The following is a 26,154-nucleotide window of genomic DNA, read 5'->3' as shown; positions in this document are numbered from 1 at the left end:
ATCAATTCCCCATGCGGGTTCCACCGCCATGAGCCGCCGCCTCACCGCCCTAACCTCCTTAATTGTCATCCTGCTTTCCTACCATGCCTACCGTTTCCCCAATCGCACCCCAATTTCCACTCCCTCACTCACCCCACCGCCAAATTCAACCGCCACCAATCACATCATCCGATTTCTCCAATACAACAACGCTCACGAACTTAGGGCTTATCTCGAGCGCCATGTCAAATGCAGCGGCTGGAAATGGGTGGAGCGCCCCAACCCGGCGGCGAGCTTCCCCACGGATTTTGCCCTCGTCGCCATCGAGGATCGCCGCCGGGAATTTTTGATTGGGGAATTTGGGAAATTGGAGCTGGTGAAGGATGTTTCCTTCGATTTGAGCTACCAAAGGGTGGTTCTCAGTGCTCATGAGGAAAGTGGCGCTGGCGCCTTTGTGGATGGGAAGAAGAAGAGGCCCGGTAAGATTTTCACTTCCATGTCGTTTACCGAGCGGGAGAATTCCGCCCCGGCAAATGCTAGCTGGAGGAGGAGTCTGATGATGCAGGTCACCCTTGCCTTTTCTTGTTTTTTTTTGTTGTTAGTTGTGATTTGAAATGAATAATTAGGTTTTCTGGGGTTTTGAAATTTCAATTTAGGACTACCTTAGATTAGGGGTTTGGTTTAACTGGAAGAACATTACGAATCAATTATATTTACATACTTGTAATCAAAATTATATGTTAAGGTACAATCCACCCTGTCATCCTGCTATAGATCCTGAAAGTGAAATTCCAGAATACATTCAACCGGTAAAATTGAAGAAAGGAAGAAAGATCATTAAAACTAACAACATCTTAAACGCTTACAGCTCTGTAGAGTTCTTTTTCTGTAACTGAGATCATGGCCCGTACAGCTCAGCAGCAGTATTGAAAATTGTTTCTGCTCTGTTGGACTAACATGCATGATGCATGACAGGCTTTCACTGTGAGCTTATTTTCCATCATAGTTTTCCTCTCTTGTTGCAGAAATCTCAGGTTACCTCCTTGTTTGGAGCAGATGCTCTCTGGAAGAAAGGTTATACTGGAGCTAAAGTGAAGATGGCTATTTTTGATACTGGGATTCGTGCAAATCATCCACATTTTCGTAATATCAAGGTGAATTTTATGGCTGATTGGAATATCTTTGTCAGGGTTCTGTTCTTTTTTGCCTTTGTCTTCTGGTAAATTTTTCTATTATCAGGAGCGCACAAATTGGACCAATGAAGATACACTAAATGACAATCTTGGGCATGGTACATTTGTGGCTGGCGTTATTGCTGGTCAGGATGAAGAGTGTCTTGGTTTTGCCCCAGACACTGAGATCTATGCTTTTAGGGTGTTTACTGATGCACAGGTAAAACTTATTGTTGTATATATATATATATATATATATATATATCATGGAGTAATATAATTCTTATAGTGCATACTACTTCGTAGTTGAGGCCAATAGTACTAGGAGTAATTGATAAGCCCAACCAGAGTAAATGTTCTATTGGCTTGGCTATAATTTCTTGTATACATAACAGTGAGTACTCTTAGTGCACAAATGGTTATTTTGTGAATATATCATCGGTATTTAATATTTATGCAATGATTACATGCTAATTGCTAAAGCAGGCTAATGTGAGTCCTAATGTGCAACATTAAGTCAACGATCCATATCAAGGCTGTTCAGTGTTTAAAAAAAGCATATATATTGGCCAATGTAGATCATGTGATAAGGCAGTGGCAATCTCCTACTCATATTGCTTGTCTGATTTAGTAAGTTTATGAGAAACTTCTTCTCAGCTTATTGCAGGTTTCTTACACATCATGGTTCCTTGATGCATTCAATTATGCTATTGCAACCAAGATGGATGTTTTGAATTTGAGCATTGGTGGACCTGATTATCTGGACCTCCCATTTGTTGAGAAGGTATACGGATTGTTTCATTACTTCATTTGACCATAATTAACTTTAAACATGTTGCCTTTCCATTTTATTGTTTCCCCTTCCTTTGGCTTTATAATTATTGAGCTACTAAATTGTGCCCTATTTCCCCTACATCTTGCAGACAATGCCTCTTTACTTATAGTTCTAGCCAAGAAACTGCACCCCTTTTTAAAATTAAGGCTATTACTTCTAAGGAAGGGAACTCAAGATACTCCTCACTTATAAATCTCTGACTGGAGGTAGATTGCATTAGGTATTCAACCCAAAATGTTGATTGAAGGTTTGTTAGTCAGCATCAAGTCATCAACGAGTAAACATGTGTGGAGAAACATCAGTTGAGATTCTGAGTTTTCACTGTATTAGTTGCTCGACATTTTATTTGTATTAGTGTAATATTCAAAACATATAGGGTTAGACTGCATGATCTAAAATTCTAGTAACCTTATCAAGTGTAGGAGTTAATTTGTGCTCTATGGTGTCAAATAATTTTGGATTTGCTGAGGCATTGCGCGAAACTCCAATTTTCTCTTTCCATGCAAATATGTTTCATGTTAAGGAAATCCATTTGATTTCTCAACTCAATCTTATCATGATTACAGTTTATCACAAACTTGGACCCTAAAAATGCAACTTTCTTCTATGCACCCATTTTTGCTAGGTCTGGGAAATTACAGCAAACAATATTATTATGGTATCAGCGATTGGAAATGACGGACCACTTTATGGAACTCTGAACAATCCTGCAGATCAAAGTGATGTTATTGGTGTTGGCGGCATTGATTACAGTGATCACATAGCATCTTTTTCATCACGTGGCATGAGCACTTGGGAGATTCCTCATGGGTACTGTGAACTATAACTAATAATTATCTGTATATGCCGATCTTTGCTTCTTCTGTTTATTTTCCCTTGGGTGCAAGACAGTTAGCTGACATGTTATGAATTTCAGAATGCTGTTATTTTTCATTATTGATGGAGCTGTAGCTTCACTTTAAAACTGAGCTTAGGTTATTGTTTATGGAGTAGTTGGGGGATTAATTTTAACATGACAGTCGTTTCAAACTGCTTCATCCCACTATTTTTGTATCTTTTGTGAAGGACGATATTCTTTATGAAAGTCTAGGCTAGATTACCGTTTCAGATTGGCTCTTGAGTTGTCAGTTCTCTACTTATGCTAGTGGTGATGTGGTGAAATCCTAATGACTAATAGGTTGAGAGAGAAATGTGTGAAACTTAATCCATTAGTACCAATAGATACCAAGATGAAAAGAATTACACAAATCCTTACACATAATTTTATACTCTTATTTCTGAATTGTCTGATGACTGATGAGAGAGTACCTTGGATCTTAGCAAAGAGTCTGCTATTTGCATAGTGATAGTGGACCTGCTTACTTCAAGTGAGTTTATTTTTGCTGGGTACCATAATTGTTTCTCTTACAGGTATGGTCGTGTGAAGCCTGATGTTGTTGCCTATGGACGTGAGATTATGGGTTCCAAGATTAGTACAGGTTGTAAAAGCTTGTCAGGCACCAGTGTGGCAAGTCCTGTGGTTGCTGGAATCGTTTGCCTTCTTGTTAGTATTATTCCTGAAAGCAAGAGAAAAGAGATCCTAAATCCAGGCAGTATGAAACAAGCACTTGTTGAAGGTGCTTCAAAGCTCTCTGGTCCAAATATGTATGAGCAAGGAGCAGGCAGGGTTGATCTGTGAGTACTCTTGAGTTATTCCCTGTAAGGTGCACTTTAATAACAGTTACTGATTCTTGTATTGGATTATGTCAGATTGGAATCTTATGAAATTTTGAAAAGCTATAGACCTCGAGCAAGCATATTTCCCAGTGTCCTCGACTATATGGATTGCCCCTACTCGTGGCCTTTTTGCCGTCAACCATTGTATGCAGGGGCGATGCCTGTCATCTTTAATGTCACTATCTTGAATGGAATGGGTGTGATTGGTTATGTTGATGGTCCACCAATGTGGCTTCCTGATAGTGAGGCAGGTAATCTTCTCAGCATTCAGTTTACCTATTCAGATGTTATTTGGCCATGGACTGGTTATCTGGCACTTCACATGCAAATCAAAGAGGAAGGGGTGCATTTTTCTGGTGAAATAGAAGGTAATGTAACTGTAAATGTTTACAGCCCCCCAGGCCAAGGTGATAATGCTCCTCGAAAAAGTACCTGCATCCTTCGTCTGAAACTAAAGGTTGTTCCCACACCTCAAAGATCGCAGAGAGTTTTATGGGACCAATTTCATAGTATCAAATACCCACCTGGTTATATTCCAAGAGATTCCTTGGATGTTAGAAATGATATCCTCGATTGGCATGGAGACCACTTGCATACAAACTTCCACATTATGTTTAACATGTTAAGGGATGCTGGATATTTTGTTGAAACTCTTGGTTCTCCTTTTACTTGTTTTGATGCTAAGCGATATGGGACACTTCTGTTGGTGGATCTTGAAGACGAGTACTTTGCTGAAGAAATTAAAAAACTGAAAGATGATATCATGATTAATGGTCTAGGTCTCGTAGTTTTTGCTGATTGGTACAATGTGGACTCTATGATGAAAATGAAGTTTTTTGATGATAATACGAGAAGCTGGTGGACTCCTGTCACCGGAGGTGCCAATGTTCCTGCTCTGAATGATCTTTTGTCTCCATTTGGAATAGCTTTTGGAGACAAGATCCTAAACGGTGATTTTGTCATTAATGGGGAGCAGAGTCGATATGCATCCGGAACCGATGTTGTGAAATTCCCAAAAGGTGGTTACTTGCATCGTTTCCCTTTCTTGGATAGCTCAGAAAGTGGTGCTACTCAAAATGTCCTATTATCCGGTATGAGCAAGGTGAGTTCTGTTGTACTACAAACTACAATATTACCTGTTGTCCTAAATAAAAATAATTAACAAAATTAGGTAAGGGGAATTATATGGTTTTGAGTATTGTCTTTTCTCCATGTGCTTTCTTTATGTGCACAAATATTTGTATTGCTAATTTTCTAGCAATCATGAGTTATTATAAAATCTGAGCTTCTCAAATACTGTTTGTTTTCTTCGGATTGGTTCCTTGGGTTTTCTATGACTTGATCTATTATCATGGATATGAGTTTGGATGACTCGTCCCTTGTCTGTGGTGTCTCAATCTTTGCTCAGATATTTTACTTTCCCATAGAAAGTCCGCTATAACTTTGGCTATTTTGCTGTAAATGATTTATGTGTAAATTCGTAATACTATATTGCTATGATACTTTAACTATGATTCCAATCAATGCAGGCCGATTCCCCTATTCTTGGTCTTGTAGAGGTTGGTGAAGAAGGACGAATCGCAGTCTATGGAGATTCCAACTGTTTGGACAGCAGCCACATGGTTACAAATTGTTATTGGCTTCTGAAGAAAATATTAGATTTTACTGCAAGTAATATTAGAGATCCAGTGCTTTTCTCAGATTCAAGTAGACAAGATAAGGCATTGCACCTGGATGATAATCAACTACCTTCCCGAAGAACAGATGTAAATTTCTCTACCTACTCTCAAGTTGCCGATAAGGAGTTGATCTGCAGGAGTGACTCGAGGTTTGAAGTTTGGGCAACGAAGGGTTATGATTTACATGTGAGGGGCAGAAACCACAGATTGCCTGGCTATGCAGCAGTTGATTTGGGTCAAGGTTCGAACTCTACTCCAGAGGTTCCATTTAAGAAAATCAAATCAGTACACAAAGATAGCAACTCCTTGGGGAACTCTTACCTCGGCTACTTGTATGGAGATGACGTAAGAATGAGATTGTTTGATCATAGCTGCCTTTCATATTAGCACTTATTTGTATCTTCAAGGGCTAACGTTATTATCTAATTCCATTACAGCAGCTCGATTTTCCAGAATTAGTTGCCAGTCACTGGCTTTTACCTGCTATTGTTGCAGGTTCTGGTAAGAAACCATACTGACTAAGTTTATTGATATCTTGCATAGTTTATATATCGAACCATTGCTGTTTTCAGGCTTTCTCGTGCTCTGGAGTTTCTGGAGAATTAGGCAGAAGCGCCGGAGGAGAAGAAAAGGATCTGGGTCTTTTAACCGTTCTGCTAACCCTTAATTTTCTTTTGTTTGCTAATCTTACGAAGCTAATGTACTGCTGGTTAAATTTTCTCAATAGTCTAATGGTGCACCTCAAAATTTTGGAGTCTTAAATACCATGGTGAATTCTTATTGAATTGGAACGTCATAGTTTACATTTTGAATTAATATCATAGTAGATTACATATTGAATTCCTATTTGAGTGATTGATGAATTTATCTAGCTTGTCATATAGCATATCACATTCACTTACTACACGTCTTTTACCATTCTCTCAATTTTACCCTAGTTCATGGTAATACTCCCTATGTCCCATAAATATAAATAAAAATAGGGAGTCACGATAGTTGGCAATTTGTTAGAAGATGCCTGATTATGCTCTATATAAAGCGGAATGGTATTGCAGTGCAGATTTGAATTTGTAATCTTTGATATGTATCAATTTACCCAATTCATTTCACTTACGCTTTAAATGTGCACCAACCTAGTGTGATATACCAAATTGGATTGACACCTTGGTATTCCTTGATTAAGGAATTTTTCTCCTCCCAAGAAGGACGTCTCTTCACCTTTCAAAAACCTTTTCGCCGCAATGACGGATCCAAGTGTGTCGACCAACCCCACCATTGACAACTGAGAATTTGTTTTGATGAAGAAGCTGATTGTGACCCCACAGCGCGGCGAAGCGGCCGTGATGCTTAGAATACAAATGAATCCATGATAGAGAGGAGTTGGCAACATGGGTCTCACACATTTCTTTTCTTTTTATCACCCTATTTAAGGACATACCTTTAAAATTTTATAATTTCATTGGCTGTACATTTTGTCTACATAGCGTATAATACGAATTTCTTATCAAACTAACTATGTCTTTACAAATTTTAGTTTAAATAATTTAATAATTTAATGAAAATTAGTCAGCTATATTAAAATTTGTTATCTAATTTGAATAAAGTTTTTATAATTAGATTTAAAACATATGGCCAAAAAAAATAATTTTATAATTAAATTCTACTCTTTCCTTCCACCATTAAATGTCCAATTTTTTTTTTCATATGCCTGTCAATAAATGTTCCATTTCATTTTTGCTACTTTTCTTCAAGGGACTAACATTCCACTAACTCACTTCACTTACATTTTATTGTAAAATCAATATATAAAAGTATGATACACATTCCTTTTATCTTTTCTATCATTTTCTTTTATAAAGTCAAACAATTTCTTAAAACTCAAGCCGGTAAAAAATGGAACATATATTGGCGAACAGAGGTAGTATAGTTTTTAATATGAATATACATGTTTTTTTGTCACTTTTTATTCACTAGATTTTATAAACACTAGAGTTCTTTAGCTCATTAATGGGATCGGCTATACCGCCATGCTTCTAGCTTGGGCGGTTTCATCACCTCAAACACAAAATTTCGAAACTTTGATTTGTTTTTATTTGCCTTATTCTTCAATTTCAAATTTAATAAACTAGAATTCATATTTTTAATATTGCTAAAAGAAAGTGTTAATAGTTTTATTTGAGTTTGTAAAAGATTAATGATAGTCCTAAAATAGCAAATATATTAATTCTAGTCACACAAAAAGAGTTTTTTGTTTAAATCCAACAACACTGGAACACGTCTTACCACCATCTTTCTTGGCAAATGCAGCCATAATGCGACTTAATGTAAGTTGAATATTAGTTACATTTTTTTTTTCTTTCATTTTTCTCCTTTGACCTTTTTCGGTTTTTGGGATGAGAGATATGCACGATCTGATGATCATATATATGCATTCTCCTAACCACATGGAAGTACAAGTAAATAGACCACCATTCCCTCCCATGCACAATGTACAAAACACACATTGTAAAACTTGCAATCTAGACTACCCCCCTTTGGACATAAAATATAGTAAAACAATCTGGACTAGAAATAATACTATGCAATCCCTCGTATTTTCTGTTAATACTTTTTGTCTTAATTCTTAAAAGAATAGCTTCGCCAGAGCACCAGCACCGATTTTTCACGTTAGGTGTAAGCACTTGTCATCAGGTCCCCGGCATCGTACTACTTGTACTTGACAAGATGATGAAGGCACAAACCACGGAAAGTGAAAAGACAGACACCCAAGTGTTCTCGGTATACATCTCCATGGCATCAGTGAATGAGAAACGAGTTCGACTCTCAGCCCAGTTACGGAGCCTATCTGCCTCAGCAGCATAGAGTGCCCGTCCCTGATATGTCCATGGTTATCAAGAGTTAATGGACCTCGGTTACCAAATTACAAAATCCACACAGAAATAGACCCCATATAACAAGTGCATGCAGTATGACAACCAAAGACACATTATGGTACATCCTCTAGACTAAAAACAATTACTATTCCAAAGTCTTAATATGGCGTGCTAACTGCTAAACAAAGATGGAATTTTCAGATGTCAAATAAAGGAATATCTGATATGTATGCAAGTAATATTTCCTCTTTCCACCCAAAAGGGAATCTTATACTCCAGACGTATAATGTGAATTGTGTAAGTTACCTGGTCATCAAACCAGCGAGCACGTCTTAGCCATGCAGTGACTAGAGCGAGTAAAATTCTTGGCGGTGTCAAATAGTTGATGGCTTTCCCATTTCCCTTGACAACCCTCATTCGTGGAACCAAGGTTCTAGCAACTGTCTCTGGAAGCTCGCAGATAATGTTGAACATTTGCTTGTTTTTCACACTTGCACCACTGACATGAACCGGTGAAAATTATTTTAGCAAACAAAGAAAATTACAGGTGCACCGACTTATCATCACTTTAAGACATCCTCAGTGTAAAGAGTAAGGTCTATGGTTCATCCACATCCCTTACAATTTCTCACATTAAAAAATAAACTAAAAGGTAAAGAAATAGGTAAGAATACCAACTTATCAGAAAGACATGATGATAATTAAAGTACACAACTTGTCTTAGGACAAGCAAATTTATGTCAACTTGGTTATGTAACCAGAGGAAGTTTTATTATATATCTCGTTCGGTAAAGTTTGATAATTAATCCCACATCAGCCATTTGGTTAAACCAAAGAAATAAACCGCAGATAGACAAATTCATCAGCTTATATCACATTTGTATGACTATCTCCCTACAAATGAGCCCCCATGGAATGAGACCAGTCAATTGAAGAGAGTATTTAAATAGTTGAATACCTTAATAGCAGGTCAGTAAGTACCATGCCTGGTGAAGCTGTGTGGACGCCGACTTTTGATTTTTTGCTCTCCTTCAAGAGTGACGATTGAAGCTGCCTAAGACCACATTTTGTCGATCCATATCTGTATTTTCAAAGAACATGAGACGTTAACTTTCTTGGATAGAGCATAACATGATTAAACTTCCATATTTAGAAGGAAAATGGTTAATAATTAGAGCTTACACGGCTGTTAGCGGGGTGCTGGATCCCCCAGATCCTGCTCCATCCATGTTGAAAATATGACCTCCATTTCTCTGGCTGCCCATGATTCTTAATGCTTCACGAGTGCAAAGTATTGAGCCAACCAAATTTGTAGACACAATCTGTCCATTGTTCAGATAATAGGCTCTTTAAAAACACATAAACTTACATTTTGTGAATCATATACATTTTTAAATGCCAGCTAGACTTTCTTACAATTTCATGGGACAGGAAAATAGGAGACTTCATATGCAAACCAGTTGCAGAAAATTTAATCAGTCTGAATCCTTAAGAGAGAGGCAAACCTGTTGTATGTCTTCATCACTAAACTGAAGCAAGGGCCTGAACCCCTTGTTTGTCCCCGCATTGTTTACCTGTATAAGGGGCAAGCAGAGAAGTTATATCTAACTGCTAAGATTGAATGTCGAAAAAGACATTATTTAACATGTTACAGTGACATTCCACAATGCATCACCTTTTATCATGCAAATATAAATCTACTTTTTTCACATCAAGAAACTATATGTACAGAACAGGAGCCCTAATGATTGATGGTTGTTATGTTGATCTATCAATGCTCAAGCTCAAATTGATATTTCAATCATACTAGTGATAACTACATGTTCAAAAGAGTCAAAAGTCTAGTCAGCAGAGGATATAAGAGAAAATTTGGAGAGAGAGAAAGGGCAGTTTGCCTACCCAGATATCAACAGAGCCAAGTTCATTCACAGCGAAATTTGCTAATTTGCTAACATCTTCGGGATTAGAGACATCACATGGAATTCCCACAACTTTTGCATGTCTTAAATGTTTTCTAGATGATCCACCTGTAACAACTATAACCTGCTTCAGATTCTCTGACAGTTCTTTGACGGTCTTGTCCACAGATTCAGCGCTGTGTCCGAAAGAGCCATAAATTAATACAGGCATCAAAGCTAGGAGGAAAGATGCATAATTACAAACTTGAGTGACATAAATTATGAAATTACCTCCGAGAAGTTACAATGACTCTGTCACCTGAAAGTATGAATTCACGAGCTAGAGCTTTTCCAAGTCCTCGAGTACTGTATCAAGAACCAAGTTCAATACCGCAAAATAATCGATTCTCAAAATGCAAAGATGATTTTTCTAACTACTAACGGCCTAGCGAGTAAAGACTTGGAAATACAATTCTGGAACCTAAACGATCTTTACTCTTCATTCTAACAGAAACTAAAGCATACTGCAACCAGTTAAATGAGACTCAGAAGCATGTCTCTTATTCCTTGCGAATGAAAGTGTTCAAATAAGTTTTGATCTGCAGTCTGATGGATTTTAGAAGAAGCTTTACTGTACCTTCCAGTTATAACGACATTGCGAGGGCCTGATCGACTGACTTCCTCCAAGACCATATTGGAACCAATCATTGTTCCAATAATGATCCCCCCAAGCCAGCTATACCAAACTAAAGCATTCATTTGATCATCCCCACCTACAAAATTACTGATATATTCAGACCTCAAAATTAACTACTGAATGCAAAAATTGAGATTTACTACTGACAATTTAGAAAGAAACAGAGAACAGTAGCTAACCTGACAACTGAAACCCAATTAGCAGTATAACTCCAGTACTCAACATTGTGACAATATATCTTCCAATGTGCATAGACCACTGCCCACAGAGAAGTGTCCGTTATATACAATGCATGGAATAGTTAAGAAAATTAACATCAAACACCACCAAAATTCAATTAGTGAAGACACTTAAAATTGGAGAAACATAAAATACTAGAAACAATAAAGAGCAAACAGGAATGACTACTTGTGCTAGAGTTAGAGCTGGTAGAATAAAAGTCACTCTAACTGTATTGTCTTATTGAGCACACATGAATCAGAATATTAACGGATTCCATCAGCTAAGCAGTAAGATGCAGGTATTAAAACCTCCAAGTCCAAGAACAATGACATACCCTTGTTGCACCGGAAGATACATAAATGCTACCCGCACACATTGAACAATATCATATGTGAGTTTTTTATACACCTAGTATTATTTATAACTGATTTCAACAATATTGTCCTATTTACACATTCTCCCTTATCCTCTCCGCACCGGAAGATTTTACACTGACGCTGGCGCCTCCATTGCTCGAACAATATCATCTAAGTTGCTTTTATTTGAAATGAACAACATGACCCTATTTAAACTATAACACAGAAAATATTTGCAAATTTATTGACAAACATTAATCAAGTAAGAGTAAGAAACAGGATCAAGAAAAGCTACCATATATTAACCTTATATAAAATTAAACAAGCATAAAAGTATTCCAATTTTCACCTAAATCATCAAATTCGAGCTGAAATTTGAAATGCACTTACAGAAAACAAAGTTTCTTCCAACTTCTCCATAGCTTCCGATCGCAAACTCGGCTTCGACATTCTCCAAACCGCATCTCTAATCCCCTCTACAAATTTATTGACGATTTTCTCCTCTCTACTCTGCATCACTTGCTTCTCTCTCTCTCTAAGTCCAGAACCCTCCTGATCGGACTTGAACGACCTGCATGGCCGAATCCAAATTCTCCTGCGCGCCTTCACAGCCAACGCATCCCGGAGAATTATCCGGGACGGCGGCGGTTGGAGGGAGTGGTTGTGGCAATCGAGCGGCGGAAGGGGCAGCTTCGCCACCGTGGTCATTGTGGAGAAGTGATTGGTGAATCAATGCAGCTGAATTTGAGTTTTAGGGAGAAAGGAAGTGGGAAGTGGGAATTGGGAGGGTTGATTCGTTAATGAAGGTAGATGCATGTGTTTTGGTGTGCCAATATTTATGGAATTGGATAGTGCTGCTGCTTATCGGTAAAGTTGAATGGCAAGAAATATCTAGGCAGTGATGGAGACGTGAGAAAAGAGAGAGAGAGAGAGGGAAAAAGGGGGATGAGTTGGGTCGAAGAGTGTGACGACCACACGTTACACTAATATCTAATCCCTACGCTTCGTCTCTTACGTGGCATCGTTGGCTTCTCTTGAACATGTTTTTCTCATCTACTACTCTACTACTAGTATTTTTTTTTACAAATATCATGCTACAAAAATTACAAATTATACAAAAGCTTGATATTTTGGATGATCCTTAATTTGTCTTCATTCCAAGATTTATTTTCTTGACACCAAAAAGTGTCAACTACTAAACAAGGATCTATGCAACAAACGATGAAAAACAATAACTCTCTCTCCGTCGTGGTTAGAGCACTCCCAATGGTCCGGCTAAAAACTCCCTTATTTCTCCCTAACTCCTGCCACATCAGCACCAAAATTTATCCCCAGTTTTTAGCCAACTTTTAGCCAACTGCTCCAATGGTTTCTCCCTTATTTCTCCCTAACTCAACATTTCATTTTTACATCATCATTTTTAATATTGTTTAATTTTCCCTACAAATGTGTTTAATAAATAGATTTATAATGAACAATTCATCGTTGTATTAATCATTGGAAAATATAATACAACGAGAAAAAAAAAACTACAAATAAAAACCATAAAAAACAAAGATTTAAAAAAACAAAGATTTAAAAAAAACTACAAATAAAAATCATAAAAAATAAAGATTTTAAAAACAAAGATTTAAAAAAAACTACAAATAAAAACCATAAAAACAAAGATTTAAAAAACAAAGATTTAAAAAAAAAAAAAAAATTATCGCCGATTTATCGCCGAATCGCGCCCACAGTGGGCGGCGATGATTCGGCGATAAATCGGCGATAATAAGGGAGTTGGCGATAATAAGGGAGTTTTATCGCCGAATTATCGCCGAAATCCTCCCAATGGCCGGCGATAAGTCGGCGATATCTGGCGAAAAATCGCCGAATTTTCGCCGTCGCCATTGGGAGTGCTCTTAAGGCACAAAGCCAAGTATCTTGTGTTTGAGTCTTGTGTATCAATAATAAAGAACCAACACTTCCCAAGCTTAATTATTTATTTTCTATAAATCGATTTCTTGTGGGGGCGATATAGTAAATTATTCCATATGATGTGTGTATTAACCAGTGACTGTTATGCCAAAAAGAAGAATGAAGTAAAGAAAATGCAAATAAGTGATGGAAACCATGATAGTGTTAAGGTAAAAGAGAGAATTAGAAGAGAGTGCATGGTATATTAAAGATAAGAAATGTATCAATTGCATCATGCTCCTATTATGGAGGGCAAAATATAATTACTTCTTCCGCATGCTAAAAGTAATTTTATCTGTGGAAGACAATAGATTTTAATATTTCTTTCGTTCCATGTTATTCACATGGTTTATTTTCAATTTAATTTATTATTAGACTAAATTAAATTGAAAATAAATGAAGAATGAGAGAAATGAACAAGGATTGAATAAATAATCAGAAAATAATAAAGAGAATAAAGAAACAGAGATAGAATGGACAAGAGAGAAATATTAAACATAAAGACCTACCTATATTACGAGTGAAGAATTAACACTTTTTTATATTTATAAATTGTACTAGTATAATTTATTTGAGAAAATAAATTTATGTAAATATATTTGTCCCATAATAATATGCATTTTTTCTCTTTTAGTCCGTTCCATAAGAGTATGCAATTTTCAATTTTGAATTTTTTATCTCCCTATTGAAGTAAGACTCATTTTTCACTAATAATACTTTAATTAATTTTCTTTCTATCTCGATTACTTAATCAATTAGACAATTATGTTTTGATATTTATGTCCAACTAAAAGTGCATACTCTTAAGACTATCCTCATCAGTGAGACAGTGACCCTTACCCAACCCAACCCCAATCAACATTTTAATAAAATATTTATTTCTCTTTTATCCATATTTACAACCCCCAACTTATTAGAACTTTTACTTCCATCAATGACCCCAACTCAACCCCAATACGTATTTTTCTTTTCTTATACTTTTCATCAATATAAATTTTATAAATTTTGTGAACTTGGATATTCTGATGATTGTTAATAATTTTGAGAATTTTGATAGGTTGGGAAACACGGGCGATAATTTGGATGATTTGGATCCATAAAACAAAATTTATCAAAACAAGAATGAAAGAAAATTTTGTTTGATAAATTTGGTTTGCTTGTGATGAGTTCTACTACATGTTAAGTGGGATATATATAGAAAAATGAAGCACAATATAGTAGCAAATAATAATAATAAAATAATAAAAAATATAGATTAAACATAAATAAAAAAAATGAAGTAGTTCACGTCATTTTTTGGAAGAGTGGTCCACATGATTTTTTTGAAAGAATAATTCACATGATTTTTTTGAAAGAATAAGAATAATAATCATTGAATAAAACAAATTAATAGTTAGAATTAATAAAACATTTAATGTTCAACCAATAAAACTGTGTCATTTGGACTTGACCCTCACTTTTTGTATCGGTCGACTGACCAACATCAAAGGAGGAAGGGGTTGAGGTAATTGATTTTAGAATTATTTTTATTTGTTGCTATTTTATCTTTTTATGGTTGACAAGGTCACCTATAGAAGTAATATAGTGGAGAATGAGTTTCACTTCAATTCAACAATAAAAAAGATATTTTAAAATTAAAAAATGCATACTCTTATGAGATTAAATAAAAAGGAAAGTAAATACTGTTGTGGAACGGAGAGAATATTTGGTTACACTGTGTATTACTACCACCGTCCACCAAAATTTGTCCAATTTTTCCATTTCCGTCATTCCTCTAAAATTTGTCCAATTTCACTTTTATCATTTTTGGTAGTGGACCTCATATTCTACTAACTCATTCCTACTCACATTTTATTAAGTACAAAACTAATATATAAAAGTAGGACTCACAATCTACTAATTTTTCAACTCACTTTCTATTGCATTTATTAAAACTCGTGCCGGGTCAAAGTAGGACAAATTTTGGTGGATGGAGGTAGTAAAATTTTAAAATATTCTAAAAGAACTTACTACTCCTAGTACTTAAAAGAATAAATAGTTGTATAGTAGTACTAGTACTTGTATTCAATAGAGAGTGTTTAAACAAAAGGAGAAGAGCCACTTGACCGCCCGCCCAAAAATTCAAACAGTGGAATGGCTATGGCGCAGGCTGCGAGGTTGAACCTGCGAATGCAAAAGGAATTCAAGCTCCTACTTACTGATCCACCTCCAGGCGCCTCTTTCCCCACTCTTTCCGGCGGTGATTCCTCTCTCACCTCCATCGATGCGCGTAACTCTCTCTCTCTCTCTGCTCACACATTTAATCGAATAACAATACCGTCTCCAGACGCTGAATTTTCATTTTGCAGTGCTTCAAGGACCCGAGGGAACCGTATACTCTAATGGCGTTTTCAAAATTAAGATCCAAATACCTGAAAGGTATACACTCTTTTCAATTTATGTTATCGGCCATCGATTCATTTATTTTTGTCGGCTAAATGAATTTTCCTTTTTGTAAAATAGCTGTAATTGTAATTATTCGTCGGATTTAAATTGCGGTGATTTGCTATTTCTGAAGGTATCCGTTTCAGCCTCCGATTGTGACTTTTGCAACGCCGATATACCATCCTAATATAGATAATGGTGGGCGTATTTGCTTGGATATCCTAAATCTACCGCCCAAGGTATGTTGCATATCCACTGTTTTAATTGTTTTACAAATTATTTGATAAGTTGATCTTTTGTTGAACTTAGTTTGTAATTGTGGAATATTTCATTCACCAATACTGCCTGATATTTGGACAAGTGATGGATGCTTTATCTCTGAAGTTACAGCCTTGTTATACTAAGTCAGCAGTGATTCCATTTCCAACTGCTGCTGCTCCATTCCATTGGGGTAATTTGTTTATGTGATGGTGGGAATGGTTAGAAGACATTTTGGGTAAACTTGTATTTCAGGGATGTTTTTTATGTTATGCTCTCTTCCCACCATCACAGGATGCTGCAGAATTTCCCTATTCTATCGTTCTTATTGGATTGATCCAAAAAGTGTGAGAGGAGTGATATCTTGTTTGTTAATATCGTTATGATAATGAATGTGCATACAATTTAGTAGGCATGGTCCCTTATGTTCATTCTTTTGCATGCTTTGCTCAAAAGCAATCCTAATTGTCAAGAACCTATAAAAGAGTAGGATTTTCCTCTGTTTAGCAGAACGGATAGTCATCTAACTTTTAGAGTTGTGTCTTCATACATTGGTTTGTAATGGTTGTATAACACTAATTCATTTCTCTAGCTCTGTATATGGATCTACATGCACATGCACTGTTTTAGATCTCTACATTACTACTCTTTTAATAATTAATATACAAAGAAGTAGTACTGTGTTTATGATTCAATTTGTTTAGCTGTAGTGTAGTTTGCAGATCCATATTGTCCATACTCCATAGGAGACTGTGGAACTTGCAAACTACTATAGTTTAACATATTAGCATAATCTATGATGTTGGTTCCATATGTTGTCTTTGATAACATATCTGTGTTCTCAAAGTTTATTGTTTCTTCCATTAAATATCTATAGGATATATGGAAGGATTATATGATTGTTTTTCGCAAACTGACAAATTTCATTTGCTACTTTGACTTAGATCATAACTTGTGTACAGAGTTATGGCCGAGGATAGCTAATTGATAGCAATTCTGATTTCTGAGCTTCCATAGCTAATTTAAAATCCAATTGATGCAGGGCATGTGGCAGCCATCTCTTAACATTTCAACTGTTTTGACAAGCATCGGACTCTTACTAAGTGAACCTAATCCTGATGACGGCCTTATGCATGAAGCAGTGAGTAACTCTTGTCCTTGAGAGAAATTATTCAAACATAGATACATACTTCATCTTGATATTTGTCCAATGTCCTGCAGAGCAGAGACTACAAATATAACAGACAAGCTTTTGATCGCGATGCAAAATCCATGACTGAAAAATATGCTCAACCTGGAGTGACTGATATTGCTAGGGACGAAGATGGGTTCCAGACTCATACAAGTAGAAGCACGTCACAAGTAAGTCTGTTATACAGTGTGTGTCTATACTCCATTCCACTTATGCTTTTACTAACTCCACTGCTGTAGACCAAAATGGAAGGATCAGTTGCTCCCATATGCATTCCCGAGCACAGGAAGCTGTCACTAGAGTCTCAAGGATGCAGTAGGGACAGTGGTGTGGAGCTGTCTAAAATGCCAATTCATAATTCCTCAGAGAACCATACTGGAACTGCACCGCTGAAAGAAGCTATCAAGGATTCATTTAAATACACTGGGACTTCTAGAAAATTACAAACCGGAAGATATAAACTGTCACCAAAAGTTCCAGTTGCTTCCCATAGTAGAAACGAAAAAAGTGGAAATAGCAGCATGTCAAATCAGAGTCCATTGTTGGAAATCCAAACTGCTTCAGATTCTCCAGAGTCCTCGTCGGTTCAGGCTGGGAACTTAGCATCCATGAAAGATAAAGGTCATGTAGAAAAAAGCCACAGCATGAGTGTTGGTAAAGGACTGCAGTCATTACACCTTGTTAAAACAAACCTGTGTAGGGACTCCGACGAAAAATCACAATGCACTCCCCAGGTGACTGTTTCCCATCTTGGTTTAGCCAGGCTACAAAAAGGCTTGTTGTCGTCCCATAATAGCAACCATGGTAAAGCCAATCCTCCTAAAGATGCTATTGCCAGAAAAGGACATTGCTCCACAAGTATGAGTCTTAAGAAAAGAAGCTTGGTTGGGGTTATGCCATCTGCAGAACCTCCGAGAGTCCCTCAAAATCATTTACTAGATGGTAAAGAGAACATGGCTCCATATCGATGTTTGTCGCCTCAACTAACTGAGCAAGCTGCTGCATCAGCCATGAAATCAGCTTTTATACCAGTAGCTTCGTCTCCTAAACTATCTAAAGCAGCTGCAAAGCTTCCAGTAGAGCCTTTGAATCAACTAGGAGGCAGCAACGAGAATGTGATCATGCATCCTGAGAACCTATCACGTCCTCATTTGAAATGTCTGCACCCAGCAAGTGATGTCAGGTCAGGTAAGAAGCAGCCTACTGTTGAGGTTTGTGATGGAGAGAGTGCCGTCACATTAAAAGAACTGGGTGAGGGGGTGCCAATACCTGATGATGTAATCGTCTTGGATAGTGAAGATAGTGATGATGAAAATATCCCTGTGAGGCGCAAGTTGTCGCTAACCAGAAGATGCTTGTCTAGGAAGCGGAAATCGGCCTTCTGATCGCCTCTCCCTGCTTTTTTCGTGGCAGGAAGCTGTTCAAGTTCTTTCTTCCTCAATATAGGCATTCAGTTGCAGCAATTAGAGTTAAAAAATTGGATTCCATACTTTTCTGGAATGAAAAACGGATATGAATTGCAATGTATTGCTGGATGTATCTGTTTTATTGCAATTCTATTTTAGTAATTGTATTTGTCACGCTTCCCTTTTTGTTTTCATTTTATCTTTATTGCCTTTGAATCGGTAGTTGGAGTCGCGGCTTATGTGAGATCCTTGGGGAAGAGGATCAAGTAGTTGATTGCGAACAAATTGGTGCACTATCTCCCCATTCAACCATTTGAGCGAAATGTAGCAAAAGAAAATGAAGGAAAATCCATGGATCGACCCCATCACTTCATCCAACAAAAATTACGAAAACACCCAAGGGTGCCTTTGCCCCATACTCCTGCCATCCTAGTGCCTAAGGAATTTTTGTTTCACACCGTTCTTTTCGTACTATATCTTTCCGAAGCTTTTCTCATTGAAAAAGGGTCACATTTTATCCCCAGTTTTTAGCCAACTGCTACATTGGTTTCTCCCTTATTTCTCCCTTATTTCTCCCTAACTCAACATTTCATTTTTACATCATCACTAATTTAATTGTTTTATTTTTATATATAATAAAGCTAGCTTATTTAATTTATAAAGATAAATCAAATAAATAGTAATAAAGTTCGTTGTATTAAACACGGGTACACATTACAACGAAGAAAATTAAAAAAAAAAAAAAAAAAAAGTACACGAATGGAAATAAAAAATCAAAAAAAAAATTCAAAGAAAAAAAAATTCAAGGGCGGTGGGCGCGGTTTCTATTTGCCCACAATTCTTCGATGATATCGTGTTGTAGTGCTTGATGGGCCTCCTTCTGGTGTATGTCCATGAACGCCTGGAACCGTTCATGTTCGTTGTGCGGTACACCCTGGCGGGCGGACTCGGTTGAGACACCGTGACTCGATGATGCAACACTTGGGTCGTTGGTGACGTCGAGGACGCCTTCGTGTTCATCTTCGATGATCATGTTATGCATGATGATGCACGCATACATGATATCGGCAATATCCCCCTGGTAGAAAAAGCGCGTCGGACCCTTTACCAGTGCAAATCGCGATTGGAGCACCCCAAATGCCCTCTCCACATCCTTGCGCGCAGACTCTTGCGCTCGGGCAAAATACCTTCTTCTATCTCCGAGTGGGCATCTGATCGTCTTCAGAAACACGGGCCATTGCGGATAGATGCCGTCAGCCAGGTAGTACCCCATGTTATGCACATTGCCATTGGCCGTGAATTCGATGGAGGGGCCTAATCCGTTGATCCGCTCGTTGAAAAGGGGCGAGGAATTGAGAACATTTAGGTCGTTGTTCGACCCGGCTATACCAAAATAAGCATGCCAAATCCAAAGCCGTTGGTCCATCCGGTGGGAGCGGGAGGTACCTCTTCTTCGGAAGAAGAATGTGATATTTCCTCGTCGGACTGAGCACGAGACGATGAATCAGAACTCATTTAATAAAGATGGAGAGAAAAAAGATTGAAAATTTGTGTGAATGAAGTTTGTGGGTGATGAATGGAGGAAGAGGATGAAATATTTATAGGGGTGGGATAAAATAGCCGTTCGGCCAAAAAAAAAAAAAAAAAATTTTAAAAATCGCCGATTATCGCCGAGCGTCGCCCACAGTGGCCGGCGATCGCTCGGCGATAATCCGGCGATAAATCGCCACTCGGCGAAGGAAAATCCATGGATCGACCCCATCACTTCATCCAACAAAAATTACGAAAACACCCAAGGGTGCCTTTGCCCCATACTCCTGCCATCCTAGTGCCTAAGGAATTTTTGTTTCACACCGTTCTTTTCGTACTATATCTTTCCGAAGCTTTTCTCATTGAAAAAGGGTTCTTTTCGTACATCTTTCCGAAGCTTTTCTCATTGAAAAAAGGAAAACGAAAAGAATGGTTTATTCCGAAGTTTTGCTAACTATTTACAGTATTCGAAATGTGCAGGCTCCTGTAGAGTGAACTTTGGTTCTTCAAATTATTAGAGCATTTGGATTTGAATGATTTGGTTTGAGTTGATATATAGAGACTATAGGTTATCCACAATAGTAGAATATTAAAAAAGTGGAACATTTTGTTTTATTCAATCAAAGCTTGACTGCATTTGACCTCGTCTAAAGGGGGGGTATGCAATCGAGGTGATTTTTGTCTTGTTTTAGCAGACGATCAATGTAGCTTTTGTGACCGGGTGACCCTACATATTTAAACTTTCTAAGGCATTTTGTGTGTTGTGTATGGGTGTGTGGTGTATGTGTGAGTGTGTATATGCGTGCCATATGTGTGTGTTAGTTTGCATCGTATGAATATGTGCGAATGTGCCTAATTTTGCAACTATCTAAAATTACATTAATTTATTTTGTATATTAAATTTAAATTATACTATTAGAATTGAACTACAATAGCATGCAAACCAAAATATTTTTTGGTACTGAATATATATTAAATTAAATTTCAATTTCATTTTCTTAAATTAATGTATTAGTACTTGATTCCTTATCAAATTATAAATCTGGCCACAATATAAACACTTATAGATTTGTTTATAAAGTAAAAAGCTAGCAGCAGTGTGGGCAGGGCAGATAGTTGTGGTTTATTTTCCCGCCAAAAAGAAAGAGAGAGAGATGAAAGGGAAGACAGCAGTGATGATGGGAGCAACAATAGCAATGGTGGCGGCAGTGGCAATGCTGGTGTTTCTTCTGTTGGCCGAGCTCTACTGCACCCTCTTACTCCGCACCCGCCGCCGCAGCAATAACACCTCTCCTACTTCCATTGACGGCCGCCGTGAGGGCTCTCCCTCCTCCCTCTGCACCTTCTACGCCCAAGGCGTCATCCGCACTCCAAGAAGCTTCCTCTTCCCAGCGCCGGAAATTCCAAACTCAGGGAAGCAACTCTTCCGCAGCAGCAATCGAGAAGCAGCTTCTTCTCCAGACTCGGAGCTCATATACATCTGCAATCCAATGTACAACGGAGACGGAGGAGTCGTAATCGGCAATAGAGATAATACGCCATTTGAAACCCCTGCCTCGTCACCCAATATTGAGACCGGGAGCAGCGGAGACGAAAAGTGTCACGTGGAGGAGGAGGGCGCCTCGGTCTCACTCGGCCTTTCCATTTCCTCATCGTCCTCACCTTCTTCGCCGTGGTGAACAATTCCTATTTTTACTTATTTATTTTCTTTTGTATATATATTCCCTATGTCTCATTAGAAATTAAACGTTTTCCTTTTTAGTTTCTCGTTTCTAAAAATGGAAACATCTCTATATCTACCTTTTCATATCTCTTACTTTACTTTCTCTTCATTTCTTCATAAAACAAGACTACATAAAAACTCGTGTCGATTCCCAAATATTGCATATTTAATGGCATAGAGAGAGTAATTTTTTTTCCAATTAACGATAGATCGATTCGATTATACATGGTGTCGCCCTTTCATATCCTCATACGTGTGTAATATTTTTTTTTTCAAAATCACCGAATGTACATTTTTAAATAAAGGCATTGGACGAACTTTTAAAATGATTTAAAATATCACAAATTTATACTATATTTTGTGTGTTATAAATGATAAAAGTGCTCATAAAACTCCAAGGTACTAGTGTAATTCTCAGAGTTGTAGTGGATAAAACCGACTCCCAAAGGCAATTGGCTCAGCCTTTTGTTTGGTGCTTTGTTGGCGTGGGCATGGCTCCTTAATCTAGGTCATTGTTTTCATTATCATACGTGCATCAGTTTCCCTTTGTCTCATCCCCAACCATTTTGTAAATCGATTAAATTTCTACTTTATGGCACTCCTATAAATATTAGTATTACTAATACTAGTCTTGGTTATATTTTTATATTTTACTATACTAATATTCTCTCTATATTTATTTCTGTTTTGTTTCACAAGTACTCCCTACGTTCCATAAAAATATGTGTATACATCCCACATTTAAAATGTGTATTCTATTTTCGCAAAGTTATACTATCAATTTAATAATATAAGTCTCATTATCCACTAACATTATTTTAATTACTATTTTCTTAGCTCATCTCTCTTACATTACCGTATCATTCTTCTCCTCTCGTAGGGAGTAGTATAAAACAATGCACAAAAAGTTTTTGGAGGCAAGTAAAGAGTTTAAAGAGACCACACCATGAATTCGAACTGTCATCTTTGATACCCACAACAAATAATTAATACTCCATCCCTCCTTCATTAATTGACACCAACCTTTTATTTTGTTCATCTCCAATTAATTGATATCATTATTTTTACTACTTTTAGTAATGAACTCTACCTTCCACTAACTTATATTAATCATATTTTATTATAAAATTAATATAAAAGTGTAGTTTTCAATTCCACTAACTCTTATCATCCACTTTCCACTATATTTTAAAAACACATATCCAGTTAAACAATTCCAATTAATGGAAACCAAGGGAGTAATAGTAATATTAACTTGATTTGGTAAAAAATAAAATCTGCCAGTTTAAACCAAAAGCGACAAAATTGGCATTAGTTAAATATTGTATTGAACCATACTCCCATGAATTTGTCGAAGAACAATGTCACCCTTTGACCTGTGGTTAATCCTGAAATCTCTGTTAGTGCTAACAATTACCTTCCGACAATGGGACATAATGCTATTGTGATGGTAGATACTATTCCCTGTCCAAAAAAATTAATTCTATTTGTAGACGATATGAATTTTAATGAAAAATTAATAAATTAAAAAGAAAATAAGAAAAAGTGATAAAATAAGATATAGATGAGATAAAAAAAATAAAGTATATAAGGAAAAAACTATTCATTTTAAAAAATGAGACCATATTATAAAAATATTTCAAAATTGTAAAATAAGATTATTTTTTATGAACCGAGAAATATATAATTATGTGGGTTATGATTTGTATAATGCAAATTTTGCAGGGTGGGTAAATAAGTAAGCATTGGGTTTACCCATATTAAGTGATTTATAGATCAGATACAGAATTGAATGATAGAATTTGTTGGGTATCGGGTGTACCTAATTTTTTGGATAATTAGCTTAATATTAAGAAATACTCCCTCCGTCCGCCAATAGAAGTCCTATTTATGGGCGGCACGAGTTTTAAGAAATATTAAGAAAAGTGAGTGTAAAAGTTAGTGGAATAGGGGTCCCACTTGTACATATTAGTTTTAAATGAAATGTGAGTGGAATGAGTTAGTGGAAGGTGAGACTCTATTATCATTTATGGTAAAAGTGAACCGGGACTCTTATTCACGGACGGACTAAAATGAAAAAATGGGACTCCTAATCGCGGACGGAGAGAGTACATAGAGTCATATTTGGTCACAACCGACATAATTGATAATTGATAATTGATGATGAATAATTGGATGTCGGAATGATGAATTTTGGATTTTACTTGACAACATTTTGAATTACTACTATTATTTATTTAGTTCTTTATTTTAATTAGATGAGTAATGAGTTTTACATTTTGCATAGTCAGTTCTCATAAAGTCAATCGTGTGGTTTGAAAATAAATATGACACTTACTTTTATAGTTTTGCATAACATAAATATAACATTAAATATATTAGTCAATTTGAATATTGGACTTATTCAAATGTACGATAAAGATGAACTAAGTGAAATAAGGAGTACTAATTTTATTGGAGAATTTAGTATTAGTAGAGTATCGCAACTGAAACGAGATATGGTCATATGGATTGGAGACAATCACAATATATATACAGTCGGAAATTTGGGTACTCGATTTATCAGGTATAACGAATGTCCATGTAGAGTATTAATTCAGGTATTGAAAAAATGTTTCAAGTCGGGTACCCACAGACCATAGTTACCCGTTTGCTCGCCCCTACCTATTGCAACGTATGCTTTATAGTTGTTTTGTATTGTAAATTTTTATTTTTATTTCATCTAGCATAACATTACACAAAACTCGCAAAAAAATACGGCGCTAAAATAGTTAATCCGCGAATTTTCCCCACGAAAATCTTTTTGCTGCTTAAAATATTAGCGGCGGGTTAACATTAGAAAATTTCCGTTGTAAAATTTGCCATAGGGACATCTGCAACAGGAATTTTACATGTGATTCTTGTCCACCATGATTTTTTTATTAATTTTTATATTATTTATTTTGGAATATTTTAAAATTTTTACATACCTAATTATTACAACTGAATATTTTTTTTCAATAAACTAATACTACTATTTATGCATTCGATCCTTTAAAGTATTTTCTCTATAAAAAGATAGGACTCGTTATCTAATAACAATATTTCAATTACTTTTTCTTTTTATTTCTTTTTATTTTATCAATTACATATTAAAATTTGTATTGCAAATTAAGAGTGCTTACTCATACTCTTGTAATATAATGGATGGAGTATCATTTAATGTCATTAACTTAGTTTTTTGAAGCTAATGATGAAATTATACACACATAAATAGAAATCATGAATTTAAGCTAATAAGACAAAATAGACCCACTACAACTTTAAAAAGAAATCAAAGTCCAAATTGTCATCAATTTCTAAACAATATTTGACAAATGGAAACTACTAAAAATAATTTGACTATTTTACTTTTTATCTCTCTTTGCTTTAGAAACTTTCTATTAAAATATTCATTATTAAAATTATTTTTCTACACGGCGTATATATTTTCTGGTAAAGCAATTATATAGAGAATAAATGTTAGCATTTGCATGCTAACCAATTAGTTTACGCTAACCATATCCATTTTCTCTTCAATTTGGTTTTTAGAAAATTGAAAGAAGTAGCGTTGCCCTCGCTTGTATATAGACAGGGACGGAGATACCGGCGGCCAAGCCACCGCTCCAGCGGGGGCTTGGCCGGAACCGGACCCCTACCCCCCCCTATGCAGCCGCGCCCCGTCGGATTTCCGCCCCGGCTTCGGATAGCCTGAATTTTTATGTATACTGCGTCTGTGAGTTTCTGGAAGAGGCGAAGAGGTTGAGAGACCCCCAATTTGAAGAAGACGACACATGGTGAAATTGGGCTTCTAAATTGGGTCATTAATTATATTGGATTGGAGTATTAGACTTGGGCCTTTAATATATAATGATAATAATAATAATAATAGATAAACTAAAATAGCCTTTATTGAATATAGAAGCCCAAATTTATACTACAAGTAACGTTTCTTCTTCTCCAATTAAAATCATATCGGAGGCGCACGCAAATTACAGCAGCCGCAAAATCATATCAGAAATCAGAGGTCAAGGGTCTCCTATACTTGTAGAAAAATTAAAAGGTTTGATTCTAATTGTGATTTTAACTTTTTACTTTGATTTAATGGCATGAAACCTAAAATTATTTATTATGATTTTAATTCTGTTGCTTGAATAGGAAAAACATAATTAACCTTTGAGAATTGTGATAATACAAGTTTTTGAATCATTACAATTTGA

General features: G+C 36.4%; 5 protein-coding genes across 6 annotated transcripts; 3 read left to right on the top strand and 2 right to left on the bottom strand.

Moving 5' to 3' along the window:
• Positions 1 to 6: 6 nt before the first annotated feature.
• Positions 7 to 6,221, top strand: LOC125213987 (subtilisin-like protease SBT6.1). 2 transcript variants are annotated; one of them, XM_048114816.1, is made up of 10 exons: positions 7 to 544; positions 1,005 to 1,133; positions 1,219 to 1,371; positions 1,819 to 1,935; positions 2,612 to 2,796; positions 3,397 to 3,660; positions 3,736 to 4,804; positions 5,232 to 5,726; positions 5,819 to 5,882; positions 5,954 to 6,221. In XM_048114816.1, the coding sequence occupies exons 1-10, from the start codon at positions 29 to 31 to the stop codon at positions 6,046 to 6,048; spliced, it is 3,087 nt and encodes a 1,028-aa protein (XP_047970773.1). In that variant the 5' UTR covers positions 7 to 28; the 3' UTR covers positions 6,049 to 6,221. The 2 variants fall into 2 exon arrangements, with proteins under 2 accessions (XP_047970773.1, XP_047970774.1); XM_048114817.1 differs by lacking the exons at positions 5,819 to 5,882; positions 5,954 to 6,221 and having other exon boundaries at positions 5,232 to 5,324; positions 5,404 to 5,603.
• A 1,439-nt stretch (positions 6,222 to 7,660) lies between these two features.
• Positions 7,661 to 12,306, bottom strand: LOC125216718 (probable chlorophyll(ide) b reductase NYC1, chloroplastic). The gene is made up of 10 exons (XM_048118480.1): positions 11,818 to 12,306; positions 11,029 to 11,107; positions 10,790 to 10,925; positions 10,444 to 10,518; positions 10,154 to 10,349; positions 9,760 to 9,828; positions 9,437 to 9,576; positions 9,213 to 9,335; positions 8,561 to 8,753; positions 7,661 to 8,254 (listed from the first exon to the last, which is right to left on the bottom strand). The coding sequence occupies exons 1-10, from the start codon at positions 12,133 to 12,135 to the stop codon at positions 8,069 to 8,071; spliced, it is 1,515 nt and encodes a 504-aa protein (XP_047974437.1). The 5' UTR covers positions 12,136 to 12,306; the 3' UTR covers positions 7,661 to 8,068.
• A 3,159-nt stretch (positions 12,307 to 15,465) lies between these two features.
• LOC125212826 lies at positions 15,466 to 18,837 on the top strand. The gene is made up of 6 exons (XM_048113092.1): positions 15,466 to 15,652; positions 15,732 to 15,801; positions 15,941 to 16,046; positions 17,108 to 17,206; positions 17,287 to 17,427; positions 17,497 to 18,837. Exons 1-6 carry the CDS (start codon positions 15,517 to 15,519, stop codon positions 18,640 to 18,642), a joined length of 1,698 nt encoding a protein of 565 aa, XP_047969049.1. The 5' UTR covers positions 15,466 to 15,516; the 3' UTR covers positions 18,643 to 18,837.
• A 196-nt stretch (positions 18,838 to 19,033) lies between these two features.
• On the bottom strand, positions 19,034 to 19,936 carry LOC125210225. The gene is made up of 2 exons (XM_048109794.1): positions 19,496 to 19,936; positions 19,034 to 19,099 (listed from the first exon to the last, which is right to left on the bottom strand). Exons 1-2 carry the CDS (start codon positions 19,934 to 19,936, stop codon positions 19,034 to 19,036), a joined length of 507 nt encoding a protein of 168 aa, XP_047965751.1.
• Positions 19,937 to 21,314: 1,378 nt separating this feature from the next.
• On the top strand, positions 21,315 to 21,957 carry LOC125210794. The gene has a single exon (XM_048110387.1). It carries the CDS (start codon positions 21,348 to 21,350, stop codon positions 21,870 to 21,872), a length of 525 nt encoding a protein of 174 aa, XP_047966344.1. The 5' UTR covers positions 21,315 to 21,347; the 3' UTR covers positions 21,873 to 21,957.
• Positions 21,958 to 26,154: the final 4,197 nt, after the last annotated feature.

The sequence above is a fragment of the Salvia hispanica genome, chromosome 3, assembly GCF_023119035.1.
Source record: "Salvia hispanica cultivar TCC Black 2014 chromosome 3, UniMelb_Shisp_WGS_1.0, whole genome shotgun sequence".
NCBI lineage: Eukaryota > Viridiplantae > Streptophyta > Magnoliopsida > Lamiales > Lamiaceae > Salvia > Salvia hispanica.
This window is presented reverse-complemented; position numbering and strand designations above follow the sequence as displayed.

What these genes read in the sequence shown, in the direction of transcription:
- LOC125213987 (XM_048114816.1), top strand. Translation starts at nt 29, where the DNA reads ATGAGCCGCCGCCTCACCGCCCTAACCTCCTTAATTGTCATCCTGCTT. An exon ending in ACCTCCCATTTGTTGAGAAG is followed by an intron (nt 1,936 to 2,611) that starts GTATACGGATTG and finishes CATTTTTGCTAG; the next exon opens with GTCTGGGAAATTACAGCAAA. An exon ending in GCTACTTGTATGGAGATGAC is followed by an intron (nt 5,727 to 5,818) that starts GTAAGAATGAGA and finishes ATTCCATTACAG; the next exon opens with CAGCTCGATTTTCCAGAATT.
- LOC125216718 (XM_048118480.1), bottom strand. Translation starts at nt 12,135, where the DNA reads ATGACCACGGTGGCGAAGCTGCCCCTTCCGCCGCTCGATTGCCACAAC. An exon ending in AATTGGGTTTCAGTTGTCAG is followed by an intron (nt 10,926 to 11,028) that starts GTTAGCTACTGT and finishes GTAATTTTGTAG; the next exon opens with GTGGGGATGATCAAATGAAT. An exon ending in CTTACTGACCTGCTATTAAG is followed by an intron (nt 8,754 to 9,212) that starts GTATTCAACTAT and finishes GGTTCATGTCAG; the next exon opens with TGGTGCAAGTGTGAAAAACA.
- LOC125212826 (XM_048113092.1), top strand. Translation starts at nt 15,517, where the DNA reads ATGGCTATGGCGCAGGCTGCGAGGTTGAACCTGCGAATGCAAAAGGAA. An exon ending in AAGATCCAAATACCTGAAAG is followed by an intron (nt 15,802 to 15,940) that starts GTATACACTCTT and finishes CTATTTCTGAAG; the next exon opens with GTATCCGTTTCAGCCTCCGA. An exon ending in TCCTAAATCTACCGCCCAAG is followed by an intron (nt 16,047 to 17,107) that starts GTATGTTGCATA and finishes CAATTGATGCAG; the next exon opens with GGCATGTGGCAGCCATCTCT.
- LOC125210225 (XM_048109794.1), bottom strand. Translation starts at nt 19,936, where the DNA reads ATGGGGTACTACCTGGCTGACGGCATCTATCCGCAATGGCCCGTGTTT. An exon ending in ATATCATCGAAGAATTGTGG is followed by an intron (nt 19,100 to 19,495) that starts GCAAATAGAAAC and finishes AAAATTCCTTAG; the next exon opens with GCACTAGGATGGCAGGAGTA.
- LOC125210794 (XM_048110387.1), top strand. Translation starts at nt 21,348, where the DNA reads ATGAAAGGGAAGACAGCAGTGATGATGGGAGCAACAATAGCAATGGTG.